Consider the following 16,590-nt stretch of genomic DNA (forward strand, 5'->3'; position numbering starts at 1 on the left):
TTTTTTGGCTTTTGGTTTAAACGAAAAATCAAACGTACACGGACCCACCTTGATTGCCACGTTTGATTAGTTGACTTTCCCTAGATTAAACATTTGAGCTCGGATTTACTGATGCTATTTAAATGCCTATATTTACTGATACTATTTGAATGTTTATATTTCCTTTTTGTCTATAAATACACCCCCTCATTCAGGAAGGAAGAGTCCATTTCTACCTACAGATTGAGTGTAGTTAAACTCCAGTCCGCCAGGTGGCGCTGACGTGTTGGGAGCTAAGCAAGGCCTGAATAAAACGGAAGGACAGAACAACTTTATTAGGACACTGTGTTGAGAAACAGGACGGTAAGCTTAAATGTCACATTATTAACAGTGTAGATTTCCTACCTTTAACTCGAATGTCCGATTCCTGTAAGATATATCTGCTTTAATGTACTAGGATGGACCTTTATTTTGGCCTCGGTTAAACCAGCTCTTTAACGTGGCAGTAACATAAGCGTTTCAAGGACCTTAGCAGCTAACTGTTAGCCACTGTAGCTAGTTGACTATGCTAACACTTGCTAATCAAGGTGTTTTGATGTCCTGTAAGATTGTTGTTTTCTGTTTTTGCAATCGTGTATTTAGATAATCTGCTACGTGATGTACTAGGTTATTACTGCATACATTTATGATAACACAATATCCAGATATTCATACAAGTAGATGGACTAGTTTACCCCTTAAGGTTATTATTCAAATCAATGTCAAACAAAGTCAGAGCCTTTGGGTAGGAACAGCTCATATTTATTGCTAGAATTATCATTAGATTGTATATTTTTTTTATAAATTAAATAGATGCATTCAAAGCAAAGGTTGGTTGAATTGCTACACGTTGAACAAGTATGTTTGCCTCTTAAAAATAACACAGCTGTGTGAGTGTCAGGATACAATTATATTGCACTGCTTCCATTTCCTGCAATCTTGAAAACATGTTTGATGTTGGTGGCTTTTAAAAAAAAAAAAACTTTAATGTGAATGTCTTGTCTTTTTATATTAGCCTTCTAGCAAACATGGTAGGCCACTTTGGTGAATTGGCGAGGATCAGGCATGTGGTCACATACAGTCTGTCGCCCTTCGAGCAGAGGGCTTTCCCCAACTACTTCTCCAAGGGAATCCCAAATGTGTGGAGACGGTTCAGGGCGTCTGTCTTCAAAGTTGCCCCCCGTGAGTTTCAGATTTTTCTATTCCATATGTCATGATTTTAAATGGAGAGCCAGGACAACACATTTCTATATGTCTATTGAAATTGCTGACACTCCCTATGTTTGCCAGCCTTAATCTGTCTAAGGGGTTTGATTAGATTAACCTCACTTATTTCATTGGTTGCTACAGCTTTATTTTACATAATATGATAGTACAATATAATTAGATTAGATATACTTTATTGAACCCAATTTGGGATTTTTCACAGCACCCAATGGTAGAAAACAGACCAAATGGTAAATACATAGATAACAACAGTGAAAGATATCAATAGAGTATCTCTATTGAATAAAAAAATATATATACCAAATTCGAAGTGAGTAAATGTAAATATAGGGTACTGTTTACGTTATAAGTGTGCAAAGTAATTGCACTTGCATTGCAGTTTCTAAATCAAAATGTAATGCACAAGGTACAATGTGAGAACTATATCTACAAATTAGTGAATTAGGGTTGGATAGAAGTGGAGTAAACAAAAGGGCTACTTAAGAAACTATGACATTGTGAGTTCTCTGCAAGCCAGAGTAGTGGTGTTATCGCTGTATTGTTATAGCATTTAACTCGCTTACTGCAAAGCAAGATGTGGCTGAAATGAATAACAGGTAGAGAATGTCCTGTTGCTAATATGTTTTATTAACTTGTTTTCGCAGCAATGATACTCCTGTACCTGACATACACATGGGGCAACAGCACCCATGAGGCCGGCAAGAGGAAGGTCCACGCAGACTTTGAGAATGAAGAATAAACTAATTCAAACCTTTCTGAAAGCTGCCCTATATTATTAATTCTAACTCTGTACGTTTGACCAATAAAGGTGACAAATATTTATGTGAAATGAGTCTTGATTGGTTTCATTCAGTCATCTATTTGTGATTGTATTAATGTTTATTTATTGTGTTTGTTAAATCAATGCTACTTTTTCCACATTTAGTACTGAATTGACGGGTCAATCAACAGAAAAATCCTACAGTTTTGATAATTATTTATCAAGTACAATGTACAGGTTTTTTTCTACATCTGCATGCAAGGATTTGCTGCTTTTCTGTTATATTTGTGTCAATAGAATATTGTTCGGTACTTTACTGCTAATGGAATCAAGACGACGAAGAAATACAGCTTTTTAATTTGGGAGATGGTAACGAGCATTTTTCAGTTATTTTTCTGAGTAGTTAAAGACTAAAGATAACAGTAATCAATAGAGACTAGTTGATTATGATTACGAACAAATCAAAGCACACTAAATACACTTGACATTAAGTATGTGCAGTTATATTAGTAACCGCAGGGGCTTTTATGTTAAAGTACAGAAAGCAACTGCACGTTGGTTGGGGAGCCACCAACGGTTGTAACTGAATCAGAAATACTAGTGTAGATATTGTATTGTGATACTTAGATCAGGTTGCTGAGCTGCTGTGTGTAGAAGTCCTCCAGGACAGAGCTTCCCTCCATGGAGGACCTCTACACACAGCGCCTCAGGAAGAAGACCCAAAGGATTATCAAAGACTCCCATCACCCCGGCAACAAACTGTTCTGTCTGCTGCATCAGGACTAAAACCACCAGGCTCAGGGACAGTTGAAAGACTGCTTCTTTAAGCATTCATCGGTTTGCATTTCACATATCTATTTATTACAATAAAGAGTATTTTATCCCTTGACAGTACTTAATTGTACGTTCTGCTTTTACCTCATCTTATTCGATTTGACATGTGTAAGGTTTACTTCTCCTGCATTACTGGTACATTGGTCACTTGCAACATTCTCTTGCACGGTTTTGTTTCCATTCTTTTTGCACAATTTTTATTGTTTTGTGTCTTATATCTATTGATGCGACATTGTTAAAGGAGCCTGGGACTTCATCGCCAAAACTACACAGTAGCTGTGCGTATGACAATAACACCGTTGAATCTTTGATTACGGTTGTTACAGGTAATTTACCTGTAACAATTACATTTGTAACGGATTACATTTTTTTAAGTAACCCTACCACCATAAAGTATTAGATGAAATGTACAGAGTATAGCAGTTTAACACATGAGTTTCCTGCTGCAGTAATATCTTTCCTCGCCTGTGGGGGGCGCCCGACAGCAGCGTGTGGTGCTCTGCAGTGTGATGCTATTGGTCGGTGGGACAGAGAAGATTCCTGAACGTTCTCACGCATCAGCCGGCGCCGCATGCTGCTACACAGCTTCATGGAACAAGAACAAGGGTGTATCACTGCTGACTGAACCCCTACTGTAGCTGCTGCTGTCACCTTTCCAGCACTGAATTATATTCCTGTTCTTTCTTGTAATTACTGTACTCTACACTGTTTAGTTAGCCAGAGAAAATGTCGGTTGTCGGGTTTGACGTCGGGTACTTGAACTGCTATGTAGCGGTAGCCAGAGCCGGTGGGATTGAAACTGTCGCTAATGAATACAGCGACCGGTGTACACCGTGAGTACGATTAGATACGCTATTGTTTGTGATTTGTGTTGTATTGTATGTACTCATAGCAGGTACAGAGTGTGAACGAATTCCACTTTAGTTCATCATAATATTGAATGAAGCTAACGTAGCTACCTAGCTAGTTAGCATGCTAAGGGGTTTCACAACAGGAAACGGCATGTGAGTGCTAAAGCTAATGCTAGCTGAATCATTGTGAGCATAAAGAAATCCCCGTACTACTTCATATGATTAGATGGTTTTTGAAGTCTCATACTACACTAATGTCGTCGAAATAAAATAAAAGCGCATTATTCACCTGCTAAGTCAGGTGATGCATTTCTTTTTTACTGCAGGCATGAATGGGCGCATGATTGGAGGAGGCCGGATCGTGGCTGTCAAACGGCTTTATCTATCTGTTGTACCCATTTTTCAGACCCATAATCAACAGATTATCGTTAAAGCAGTATATATCATATATTTGCAAACGTTAACAAATATTTTTATGAAACATCGACATCATCGTAATAAACTACCATTGTGTTACATTACCCTGTAGAGAGCGTCATTGCTGTAAAACTGTGGAGGAAAATATAATTTAACTGTTTTATTTTTTCTTTAGAGCATGTGTTTCTTTTGGACCCCGGAATCGAGCGATCGGTGCTGCTGCAAAGAGCCAGGTGAGTTTACATGATACACCGGCAGGACACTGGACACCTCACTACTACCCTGACTAAAGAGGGACCTGTTTTTTCATAGTGCGTTATGAGCACTTACAACCCTGGGCAGGTGCACAGCTCGCATCAGAATGAGCAACACATAGAGCAAGTGTTCATGTTATGGAGGTAATAAAGGCACACCAGCCAAAATGTTGAAAATGTCCTTTTAATTATTTTGTGAGTCTAATAAATGATTTTGTTTCTTGTTCTAATGTTATGCAGTGCCTTCCCGTTCTTCCTACTTGTTCTAGTTTCCATGTGCCTCCAACACATTTGTATCTAGATAAAACAGTCCAACCAATTGTTTGCTCAGGTGTTTAATAGAAGAGTTGTTTATCTTATTTTATTTTTGTATAGGTCGTCTCAAACTGCAAGAACACAGTCCAAGGGTTCAAGAGGTTTCATGGAAGGGCGTTTTCGGATCCAGTTGTGCACAACCTCAAAAACAGTTTGGTCTATGATATTGCACAGATGCCCACAGGAACAACTGGCATCAAGGTAAGGAAATGACAAGGGATATGAATGTTTAGCAACAGCTCAGAAACACTAGATATACTCCTCAATTATCCTCGTCAAATTCAATAGTCAGTCTAAGCATATGACTTGGCCAACCAACCAAGATAATGATCACCATGCCGGCAAGGAGATGCGTGTTTATTCACATCTGTGGTTTATAACAATAACCGTGTTTAACAGTAACTCATAAGAGCGGATGTAATGCAAAAAAGGCTGATTACCCCTGATAATCTATGAATATGGCCCACAGAAGACATTTTTCTGTCACTCAATCAGGGACAAAAATGTATTATTTCACCATAATATCACAATTAGTTCAATATAGTTTTTTGGTCTGCAGTTTTCGTTTGGTGCCCATTATTTTAGTTTTAAGACCAACAAACAATGGTTGTAGATTAACAACATTTGATTGCACTGGGGGCACAGCACAAGTGCGTTCCTTGGAAGTTGTAAATGTATGTCTCAGTCATTGCTAGCTGGTCGTATAGTTTAAAAATGTAAAAGGGATACTGTCAAGAATGACTGAGAGAATTTTGTAGATGAAAACATTAAATTAAAACGTTTAAAAAAAAAACTAAGCTAAATTAAATGCACGTTTGGAAATGTGATTTATCTTAAGATTTCTTTCATTAGAGGTTGTAGTTTTTTCTCTACTTGTGGTGGATGGTTCTATCTAATCTGTCTATTATCATTCAGTCTCTTTCTGTACAGAATGCTTGTTTCTGAGTTGACATTGTAGTCATCATCTAGAGCAGGGACGTGCACAGACATTTTGGGGGGCGGGAGCTCAAGTGAGAAAAAGGGCGCTTCCCATAATCATTTATAAAAAAATGTTTTAAAACAAAAAGTTAAATATAGTTGCACATCTCTGACTTACTGACCAATTTATTTGAATACCCTCACACTCACGCAATTGGTTAATACTCAACAGAATTCTACAAAAATAATCAGCTAACATAGAGAAAATGGTCTTCTTTAGTATTCACTACGCACAAGAGCAGACAACAAACTAGTACAATTAATAGTTATTAAATGAGCAGCCAACAGGAAAAAAGATTGTTTTTCATGTACTTGTACATTTAGTTATTTTGGTCTATTTCGCTTCCATGTTTTCTTTCACTCTAATAGAAAGAAAACTTCCAAAAAACACATATAAATTGGGTTCGTTTTACTACCATGTCTGAATTCATCTATAGATATAAAACTAATCTGCATTTAAGCATAACATCAGGGGAAAATACTGACTTGACCAAAGTAACTATCTGGGGAAGTTGTGAGGTGATATGTTTTTGTTTTTTTGTTTGATCCTTTTCACCGGCAATGCCTTGGTAACTGCATGCAAATTAGCGCATTTTAATTAGGCCTAGTTAACGCTTAATTTGCATATCAATGTAGCGATTGTGATGACGTTATTAGATACACATTTTACTGAATTCACCTGTAGTGTCTCCCCTCAAGTACAGTACATTAGCCTGTATGCCCATGATAAATTGCCTTAGCTAAACCTTGAGCTAACTTATCCATTAGCTAGTAGCTTACCTTAGTTAACTATATTTGTTTTGTCTTTTGGCTAATTAGCTGTAAGCTCAAGGCACTGGCAGTTTAGTAATTTGTTCATCACCACTCACCTCCAAACAAGCCAAGACAAGCCGGCATAACATGAGACTGTAAAGTGGGAGGTGCTGCTACCTGTCGGTCTGAAGGGACTGCCGATGACTGTCCGCACCGCAGTGCGCGAGACGTGGGGGGAGGGGAGAGAAAGCATCGGAACTTCTAATCTCCCGACCTGATATTTTATTTTGTATTCAATCAATATATATTTGCAAAGGGAAACTGTGCAAACAGCAGTAGATATATATTCATTTATTGGAGAAAGGAAAAAGGGCAGGGGTTCAAGCCCACTTTGATGTCTGTGTGCACGTGCCTGATCTAGAGCGATGTAACATGCTCATATCTGATATCTTTAAAGGTGATGTACATGGAGGAAGAGAAGGTGTTCAGCATTGAGCAGGTCACCGCCATGCTGCTGACTAAGCTGAAGGAGACTGCAGAGCAAGCTCTCAAGAAGCCTGTGGCTGACTGTGTTGTATCTGTAAGTATCTCGAAAAAATGGACATGTATGTTGTAAAAAAAAAGCGTTTGCTCTCCTGCTCGTACTGACATGTAAAAAAAGGAAATATGTTTGATTATAATTGAGTAACGTCAGCCTGACTTGAGGTCTTATCAGACGGGTTAATTGAAAACACCTTTAAGCTAAAACCATCTTTTTCAAATGCGCTTCTGTTTTCACCAGGTTCCCTGCTACTACACTGATGTTGAGAGGAGATCAGTAGTAGATGCTGCTCAGATTGCTGGTCTCAACTGCCTGAGGCTCATGAATGAGACCACTGCAGGTCTGTGCCCACTTTTTTATGGCAGCTTGGGAGAGGATGTGCATGTTAGTGATTGTTGACTGCATCCGCCAAAATGCAAACTTTGATGTTGATTCGAGTGAAAGTTTAAGTTTTTAATTATCTAACCGTTTTCCTCTCAGTTGCGTTGGCATATGGCATCTATAAACAAGATCTCCCTGCCCCCGAGGAGAAGCCCAGGAATGTGGTGTTTGTCGATCTGGGCCATTGTGGATACCAGACATCATTGTGCGCCTTCAACAAGGGCAAAGTCAAGGTATGGACTTAAATCTGCATGTTTGCATTTATTTTCAGTCTACGAGAGGCTTTGTTTCATTCCTTGAACTCTCTCTTAACCTCTTCCCTTCTCTTTCAGGTCCTTGCTACAGCTTGTGACCCAGAGTTGGGAGGAAAGGACTTTGATGAGGTGTTGGTAAAGTATTTCTGCGAGGAATTTGCCAAGAAGTACAAGATTGATGCCAGGACAAAGCCCAGGGCTCTGGTGAGACTTTACCAGGAGTGTGAAAAACTGAAGAGAGTGATGAGCGCCAACTGCTCTGATCTGCCGCTTAACATCGAGTGCTTCATGAACGACATTGATGTCTCTGGAAAAATGAACAGGTAGACCAACAAGAATTAACGTTTGCTTTTATCATCCATGGTTCTAGGTTTGTTTTTTTTAAATGTGCATTTAAACTCATATTCACCTTTCTTTCCTGCACAAAGAGGTCAGTTTGAAGAGATGGCCGCTGATGTTTTTGCCCGAGTTGAGGCTCCACTGCAGTCTCTGCTGGAACAAACCAGTGAGTATTATTTTCCTCAGTTGTGTTTATTAAACCTGTCTTTTTTGATTAATGCCGCTATAGAACTTGCTCGCTTCTAGTTTGTGTGATGACATGTGTTTTTTTTGTTCCTCAAGAGCTGAAAAGGGAAGACATCTATGCGGTAGAGATCGTGGGGGGAGCTTCCAGGATCCCAGCTGTCAAAGAGAGAATCAGCAAATTCTTTGGAAAGGAGCTGAGCACCACACTGAATGCTGACGAAGCTGTGGCCAGAGGATGTGCCCTGCAGGTATGCTGTGCTGTAATCTTAAAACCAGGAAATGACAGGAAACTTCTGCTTCTCTCATCTCAAAGTTGAAGGGGTTTATGATTCATTCCCTTACATAAGGTCTGTGGTTAATACAAACATTTAGCGATCTAAACATTTTGTTCTATGTCATAAGATACGGCAGTAATGAACCAAAGCAGGATTCTTTAGAGAAGGGGTCTTTAAAAAGGTGGCTAAATGAAACTAAAGAGGATATCAAAACCTTTATTGCAAAAGAGCTTATTTTCTCTGAAAAGGGAAGATAACCACATCAGTGCTTGAATGAGCATCTGTTCATGTAAAAGGACAGATTTGAGTTTTCAGGTTAAACATTTTCATTATGACTGCAGCACTTATTGAAACCCTGGTTCTCTCCACAGTGTGCCATTCTGTCACCTGCCTTCAAAGTGCGTGAGTTCTCCATCACAGACGTGGTTACCTATCCCATCTCCTTGAAGTGGCACTCTGCTGCAGAGGAAGGTCTAAGGTATAAAGACAAATATGACATTTATTACTTTTTTGTCTCTAGCCTTAATGACCTAATGTACTCATTATTATGAAATGTTTGTTTGTTACAGTGATTGCGAGGTATTCCCTATGAACCACGCAGCCCCTTTCTCCAAAGTGCTCACCTTCTACCGGAAAGAGCCTTTTACCTTGGAGGCTTACTACAACGCTGCTAATGGTCTCCCCTACCCGGACCCCACTATTGGTAAGCAGCTAAAGCTTCCCAAGTGATGCCTGGCTACAAGGGGATAGCAGGACTCTAAATGATATTTCTGTATACCTGACAAGTGGACCTGAATTATTTTAGCGCTAGTTGTTCCACAAACTGTTGAGAAAATATTTGTGTTGTTACTGACCTTGCCTCCCAAGACTACCAACACCAACAGAGGGCTTAAAGCTGTTTAGCACGACTATTTTTTGTTTATTTACTATTCTGTTTTTTCTCTTCCTTCTAGGTAAGTTCCTGATCCAAAAGGTTGTGCCACAGGCTTCTGGGGAGAGCTCCAAGGTGAAAGTCAAAGTGCGTGTGAACATCCATGGCATCTTCAGTGTCTCCAGCGCCTCCCTGGTTGAAGTGATGAAGTGTGAGGAGGGGGAGGAACCCATGGACACCGAACAGGCCACTGAGAAAGATGGAGAGGTAAAAAAAAAAAAATCTCTTTTTACATCCAGCTTCAGATAAGTTTGTGTACTTCTATTTGTACTTGAGTTTTGAGACAAAACCAACATGTCTGTTGTTTTGACTCCTCAGCAGAACAAGATGCAGACGGAGGAAGAGGAGCAGAAGGGAGACGGTCAGAAAGAAGCAGAGCAGAAGACACCACGTGAGAACGAGGAGATGGAGGTAATATGTGTGACATTTTTTTCTGACAAGCAAGATCTGTTCTGATATTGTCTTTACCTGTAGAAAACAATTTAATACAATAGCTCAATACATTCAGTTTGAGAACATATCATTGTCATGAATATAACTGGGGTTAGACATTTGAAACACAATATAATGCAATTACAACGTTTCAATGAATGACACATTGTAAACAAAAATGTAACTTTGATTTAATTGTTTTTAATCTCAATGCCTTTTCCCTTTTCCTTATCAGATCACCCCAGAGGAAAGCAAAGGCGAGAAGAAGGCCGACCAGCCCCCACAAGCCAAAAAGCCCAAAGTCAAAACAAAAGTTCTTGATCTTCCGATTGAAAACAATCCACAGTGGCAGCTAGCTGATGACATGCTCAATCTTTTTGTTGAAAATGAGGTAACTAGATGTTCATTCCTCACATACACGGTGCACATTACTTAATCCACCCATCCTTAATTACTATTTTGAAGTAGTACGCGGTTACAGTTGCTGTTTGGATTCTCCTCAGGGTAAGATGATCATGCAGGACAAGCTGGAGAAGGAGAGGAATGATGCCAAGAACTATGTGGAGGAGTATGTGTACGAGATGAGGGACAAATTACACGGGGTGCTGGAGAAGTTTGTCAGTGAATCTGTGAGTACAAAGTTGCCTCCTGGCTGATCTTAAAGTGTTCATCTTTATATACATTTCTTACAGATTGCGCATCCTTTGTTAATATAATACATTTATTTTTATTTTCAGGACCGAGATGCCCTGTCAATAAAGCTGGGGAATACTGAAAACTGGCTGTATGAAGATGGAGAGGACCAATCCAAACAAGTGTACATTGACAAACTGACTGAGTTAAAGGTAATGATTGCTATAATTGAGCATTTTATAATAATAATAGCTCCATTGTGTGTTTGACCTTTTGAATGATTTACCTGACATGTATACTGTGTTTGCTATAGAAACTTGGTCAGCCCATCCAGGAGAGGTACACAGAGGCTGAAGTGAGACCTAAAGCATTCGAGGAACTGGGAAAACAAATCCAGCAGTACATGAAATTTGTGGAAGCCTGCAAAATGAAGGTCATTCTACGAGCTTTTTAAATGAGGATGCTGGTGGTTTAATAAAATAAAAGTAATGATTCCTGCGGTAAATAGTAACACAGCTTTTATAATTTCCCTTTGGATTTCCAGGAAGAGCAGTATGACCATATAGATGATGCAAATGTCACGAAGGTGGACAAAATGGCCAGCGAGGCAATGATGTGGATGAACAGCTCCATGAACCAGCAAAGCAAACAAAACCTGACAATGGATCCCGCCGTCAAAGTAAAAGACATTCAAGCTAAAATAAGGGTGAGTGTCTCCTCCATCATAACACCACAGTGCTAAGAAACATGGCTGAATAGAATGCAGGACATTAAGAAAATAAAACATCTAATCGAAATAACTGGTGGTTAATTGACTAGCTGGGAAGTAATCGGTTTAATGTTTGCAGATCCAATTCATTTGGTTGTTTATTACTCAGTCATGCTCATGGTGTTACAGAAATCTACCACTTTTTCATCACATATATATATATATATATATATAAGCATTGCAAAATAACCCAACACATGAATTATTCTTGTGCCCTTTTTATTATGAAATGGACCAGGACCTCATAACTTCTTCTTTGAATAAACCCATTATAACATATTTCCTTTTTGTGTAATTTCCAGGAGCTCTTCTCCACTTGTAACCCCATTGTGACCAAGCCCAAACCCAAGGTAGAGCTTCCCAAGGACGAGACTCCAGCAGAGGAGAACGGGCCTGTCAACGGACAGGAGAAACCCCAGGATGCACCCGCAGACAAGGGAAAAGCTGAGAAAACAGGCACCTCAGAATCCACAGAAAACAAGCCTGAAATGGACCTTGATTAAAGCAGCGTTACGCCCTCTAAGCAAAGCTGCACGGGAGCTGGCTGTTTCAGATTGAGATGCAGCCTGGGTGTATATCAGAGCAGGTAAAGTGTTTCAGGAATTGCACTCCACAGTCAAAAGCAGGCAGGGTGATTAGCACACTGAGCCCAGCTACTGGTGGTATCTCTGTCCGATGACATAGCATGCCCTCTCTCTTTCTGGAAGACATAAATCATAAGCCAGCCGCAATAAGCCTGTTTGACAATGAGCGCTGTACACATAATGGTATTTATTTCTGTTGTGTGCCCTGTAAGTGTTCTGGTCTGTGTCACAATATGGTTTTAATAAAGTTATTGAAAATCACTTGCACTATCTTTATTACGGTCAAAGATACCCAAGGCTTCACAAAGGCCCAGCTAGCATTAAACACAGCTCATGTCCTTGGTCACATTTAACATGGTTGAACAGTACCTCAATAACAGAAACTCCCTCAGTGCCATAACATTATACATGTGTGTGCATGTATAAAAGGGTAGTATGTACATGTAACTGAGCATAGGAATGTGTGAAGAGAGAAACAAATGATGCAATATTATTATTTGTTTTAATTTAATTATTGTTTTTTAACTTAGCTAAACACCTTACAATTGTATTTTTAGGCAAACAGCTGGGGCTGGACTTGTATTTGAAGACATGTAGCCTAACCAATGTATCTATTGATAACTAAAATAAATATATGCAAACAGTTACATTTCTTGCTGGTGTAAAATATGAGACCGATAAGGTGAGGAAGTAGTGTGGGTTAGTGCGTTGTGAATCCGATCAAGGGGTCACAGGTTCAAACCCCATTGCAGTCAGCATGTCGTTGTGTCCCTGGGCAAGACACTTCACCCCAAATTGCTCCTGTATTGAGTATGTAAGTCGCTTTGGATAAAAGCGTCTAACAAGTAACATGTAATAATGTAAAGTATGAAGTCCAAATGGGGCGACTGTAGATTCAGAAAGTACCCGGATCATCCGGGACCTTTTATTTACAGAGCATGCACACTTGAGTTTTCCTTAAGCCCCGCCTCCGATCTCCCCTCTCGGCTCACTCAAATGAATTGAGAGAATATCTCTCGATTCAGCTTTTAGTGCATTTTACTAAGTTTAAACCCTAATTATTTAAATAAAGCCCATGGAATTATTCCTGCTGAGTAGTTTATTAATCTAAAAATAAATTAAAAAAAGATACGCAGATTTACAGACGTTTCTTTCCCAAAATGACGTCACATATGCTGTAGTACCACAGTTTGGCCACTACGACCATTCCGAAAATGAGCTTCACACGCCCGCTCTCATCCTGGGTTATGGCTAGAAATGATCCGTCTTGTGTAAAACTCTCGAGAGTTTGTAAGTCACGTGCGGCAGGCAGCCTTTCTGTTACGATCGTTAACATCAGTGGGCCACAGCAAATGATGGTGAGAAGCTAAACTATCTATTAATTATGTCAATGACAGGGAGTGTGATTGTTGAAATAGGGTGTTAGCGGTCTTGCTGTTCAAAGAAGAATGACAATACTGTAGATCACCAACACTATGGTTTATTTTTTATTCACAGGCAACTCAACGTTGTCGCAGTAAAAGTCCCAAGATAGCTCCTGGTGCAATAAAATGTTCCCTTTCAGTTTTTTACTATTATGTCTGATGTTTCTCTATTAAGATTGCTGCTGCATTCATGTGTATGTTGCATGTTACTGCTGTAGATGTATTTCCGAGCCGCTCCGATTACAACGAGAGTTACAACGAGAACGTGACGTCATATTTACACAATACGGATCCTTTCTAGCCATAACCCTCTTCCTGGGGGTTTGCGTCCAACATCAATAGAAATCACATGACTCCCAGGTCCTGTCTTCTAGTCCGCTGCAAGTAAAAGCGACAAATACACTGCCAGGTAAAGTCTATACGTGTACTATTGTCATTGTGTTTAAATACGACAATTATACAATAGATATTCAATGCAAGTGTTTGTCATAAAGTTAATTTTTTTGCAGCTTGTGCAATACAAAAATAATCTTAACGTTCGCGGCATGATGTATTTATCTTGATGAGTCTAAAGTCTGATTAAGGTGTGTTTTGTCCTGATTTACTTCGAGGCTGAGCTCTTTTACACAAGCAACCCCTTTATTCTTTTCGAGTTTAGTTTCTCCAGGACGATGAAGCTGATCATCCTCAATGACTACGACCAGGCGAGCGAGTGGGCTGCAAAGTACATTAGAAACAAGATTTTAATGTTCGAACCTGGCCCCGATAGATACTTCACTCTGGGGCTTCCCACAGGTGAGTAAGAACAGCCAACTCCATAAATATGTGTTCATTTGTTTCAGATTTGAGTGCTTGAGAGACAGTGTCATAGGGTTTTAAGCCGTATTAATCGATCAATAGATAAAATGTTAGGACATTATATTTCTTAATTCCTCTGTAACAACGTTAGAAGATAAACGACAAATAAATAAAATGCCTGTAGCCTATAAGTATAGTACTTTCAACTATTTAACTTTTGCTTTGTAACCTATCGCCTTCCTTCAGGGGGTACCCCCCTGGGTTGTTACAAGAAACTGATCGAGTACTACAAAACTGGAGAAATCTCCTTCCAGTATGTAAAAACGTTCAATATGGATGAATATGTAGGTAAGTGTACATCAGTCTTTCTACCCAAATTAAATGTGTACACTTTGAGGAACTACTGAAATCTTTGATTCTGAAAAATAAACTGTCACAAAATCCTGTATAGGTATTCCCAGAGATCACCCGGAGAGCTACCACTCCTTTATGTGGAATAACTTCTTCAAGCACATAGACATAAAAGCAGAGAACACCCACATCCTGGACGGCAACGTTGCGGACCTGCAAACAGAGTGTGAAGCCTTTGAGGAAAAGATTACAGCTGCTGGGGGGATCGAGCTCTTTGTCGGAGGTCAGGAGGTCACAGTGCTGTTAATGAACATACTATACGCATTTCAGATTTATGCTCAATCCCATTTCCTACTCTTCCTGTCCTGCCAGGTATTGGACCAGATGGCCACATTGCCTTCAACGAGCCTGGCTCCAGTCTGGTTTCCAGGACTAGGGTGAAGACCCTGGCAAAAGACACGATCGTGGCTAATGCCCGGTTCTTTGATGGGGATCTCTCAAAGGTGCCTACAATGGCACTGACTGTGGGAGTGGGCACTGTCATGGACGCAAAAGAGGTTAGAAGCCTGGATGAATGTTAACCATCTGTCCTTTATGTGTTGTATGTATTTAGCTTCTGTTTTATGCTTTATGTTTCAGCAAAATCTTGAATAAACCTGAATTCTTAGCTGCAGTGCATTGCTCAAAAGTCTTGATATCCTGATGCACCAAAGAAACACAATTGCAAGTTGCCTTCGCTCAGTAACAGGTCCCGTTTTCGATTTATTTTCAGGTCATGATTCTGATCACCGGGTCGCACAAGGCATTTGCTTTATACAAAGCTATAGAGGAGGGTGTGAATCACATGTGGACAGTGTCTGCGTTCCAGCAGCACCCACAGACTGTTTTTGTATGTGATGAAGACGCAACCCTGGAACTACGGGTCAAAACTGTAAAGTACTTCAAAGGTGAGACTAAATCACAAAAGGCTACAGCGCTTAAACCACTATATTTCACATTGAATAGTTAACCAACTACGTTGCATTAAGCATACATATTTACAAAACAAGCATGATTCACAGAAAACATGCTGGTTCTTGTTCTTACTTTAGGGATGATGCACGTGCATAACAAGCTGGTGGAGCGACCTCCCTCAGTGCCAAAGAAGAACTGAAGAGATCCTGCCCAAACTTTGTGGATTCATAAGGGATTTTTTCCAATGTAACACTCCAATGATTCTTTATATCTTCCGGCGAAGATACATTGGTGAACATCCAGCAGTGCTTGAGTTTACCTCAACTAATCTTTGAATGAATAATCAGGTGCTATTCAAATTTGTATGTGATTCCTAAACAGGTTTGCTTCTCATTTCTTTTTAATAAAGTGTATTTCTTTGTATCTTTGTGTGTGATTTGGGATAGTCAGGGTTGTGGTTCAATGTGTTCCTCCTGTCTGGTCACATGACAGCAGGGACTACTAATAATGTGGCCTTCAAGTGCTCCTTGTAAGTGTTTATTTTCCAGATTTGTGCTGTGAGTAATGGCTGTTCAAAACTATTTTCATTGTGTGTTTGGAGAACAGAGGAGAGTAGAGTCCTTTAGTGCCAGCAGGAAGGATATAACTAAGTACACCCCATATATTTAGGTTTTTCTATTTTGTTATAACATCCTTCTCCTATACATTTCTTTAGGCACACACTATAGTGTTCTTTATCCATCCATCATGCACAAAAATAACAGCGAGCAGTCATTGACAATGAAACCTTGGGTCTAACAGTCCCTTCAACAATGCTTATTAAATATGTATAAAAATAGAATATAACAACCCGAGAATCTAAGACATGACAGTGGAAGTATATATATATAGGGCTAAATATGTACATACATACAATATAAAAGAATAGACATTTTTGGTTAACAGTATTTTAAACAGATCAACTGAATGTAGACAGCAATGATTTAAATAGGCCAACTGTGATATTATATATATAATATATAAAAAGTATTAAGATTCTTTACTTAAAAGTACTAATACCACACTGTACAAATACTCAATTTCAAGTAAAAGTACTACATAGAGAATGTTACTTAATAAAAGTAAGTACGATTGGGAAATATACTTAAAGTACTTGGAGTAAAAGTACTCATTGCAGTAAAAACAAATAAAGCAGAAAATCATCAATATTTTTTAATTCTGGAACTGTGAAACATTTTAACGAAAACAACCTTAAATCATATCTATTTTCTGTAAAATTAAATATAATGTTGGATGGTTTAATCTATGGCAAATAATCATATTTGAAAGGT

The 16,590-nt window shown here is 39.2% G+C and overlaps 3 protein-coding genes across 7 annotated transcripts; all 3 read left to right on the plus strand.

The window, feature by feature from the left end:
• Positions 1–234: 234 nt before the first annotated feature.
• Positions 235–2,074, plus strand: uqcrq (ubiquinol-cytochrome c reductase, complex III subunit VII). The gene is made up of 3 exons (XM_034093169.2): positions 235–342; positions 1,034–1,200; positions 1,890–2,074. Exons 2-3 carry the CDS (start codon positions 1,047–1,049, stop codon positions 1,982–1,984), a joined length of 249 nt encoding a protein of 82 aa, XP_033949060.1. The 5' UTR covers positions 235–342; positions 1,034–1,046; the 3' UTR covers positions 1,985–2,074.
• Positions 2,075–3,364: 1,290 nt separating this feature from the next.
• hspa4b (heat shock protein 4b) lies at positions 3,365–11,993 on the plus strand. 2 transcript variants are annotated; one of them, XM_034092748.2, is made up of 19 exons: positions 3,365–3,672; positions 4,283–4,340; positions 4,737–4,877; positions 6,865–6,987; positions 7,189–7,288; positions 7,429–7,562; positions 7,662–7,906; positions 8,012–8,088; positions 8,205–8,356; positions 8,755–8,861; positions 8,953–9,086; positions 9,337–9,521; positions 9,636–9,725; positions 9,982–10,137; positions 10,250–10,375; positions 10,484–10,591; positions 10,693–10,812; positions 10,924–11,085; positions 11,451–11,993. In XM_034092748.2, the coding sequence occupies exons 1-19, from the start codon at positions 3,566–3,568 to the stop codon at positions 11,649–11,651; spliced, it is 2,526 nt and encodes an 841-aa protein (XP_033948639.1). In that variant the 5' UTR covers positions 3,365–3,565; the 3' UTR covers positions 11,652–11,993. The 2 variants fall into 2 exon arrangements, with proteins under 2 accessions (XP_033948639.1, XP_033948638.1); XM_034092747.2 differs by having other exon boundaries at positions 3,366–3,672; positions 9,633–9,725.
• Positions 11,994–12,965: 972 nt separating this feature from the next.
• gnpda1 (glucosamine-6-phosphate deaminase 1) lies at positions 12,966–15,682 on the plus strand. Of its 4 annotated transcripts, none has more exons than XM_034092726.2 (8): positions 12,967–13,090; positions 13,375–13,565; positions 13,815–13,951; positions 14,201–14,302; positions 14,406–14,588; positions 14,678–14,862; positions 15,078–15,252; positions 15,397–15,682. In XM_034092726.2, exons 3-8 carry the CDS (start codon positions 13,828–13,830, stop codon positions 15,456–15,458), a joined length of 831 nt encoding a protein of 276 aa, XP_033948617.1. In that variant the 5' UTR covers positions 12,967–13,090; positions 13,375–13,565; positions 13,815–13,827; the 3' UTR covers positions 15,459–15,682. The 4 variants fall into 4 exon arrangements, with proteins under 4 accessions (XP_033948618.1, XP_033948617.1, XP_033948614.1 ...); XM_034092723.2 differs by having other exon boundaries at positions 13,458–13,565; XM_034092727.2 differs by lacking the exon at positions 13,375–13,565 and having other exon boundaries at positions 12,966–13,090.
• Positions 15,683–16,590: the final 908 nt, after the last annotated feature.

The sequence above is a fragment of the Pseudochaenichthys georgianus genome, chromosome 10 (assembly GCF_902827115.2).
Source record: "Pseudochaenichthys georgianus chromosome 10, fPseGeo1.2, whole genome shotgun sequence".
Taxonomy (NCBI): Eukaryota; Metazoa; Chordata; class Actinopteri; order Perciformes; family Channichthyidae; genus Pseudochaenichthys; species Pseudochaenichthys georgianus.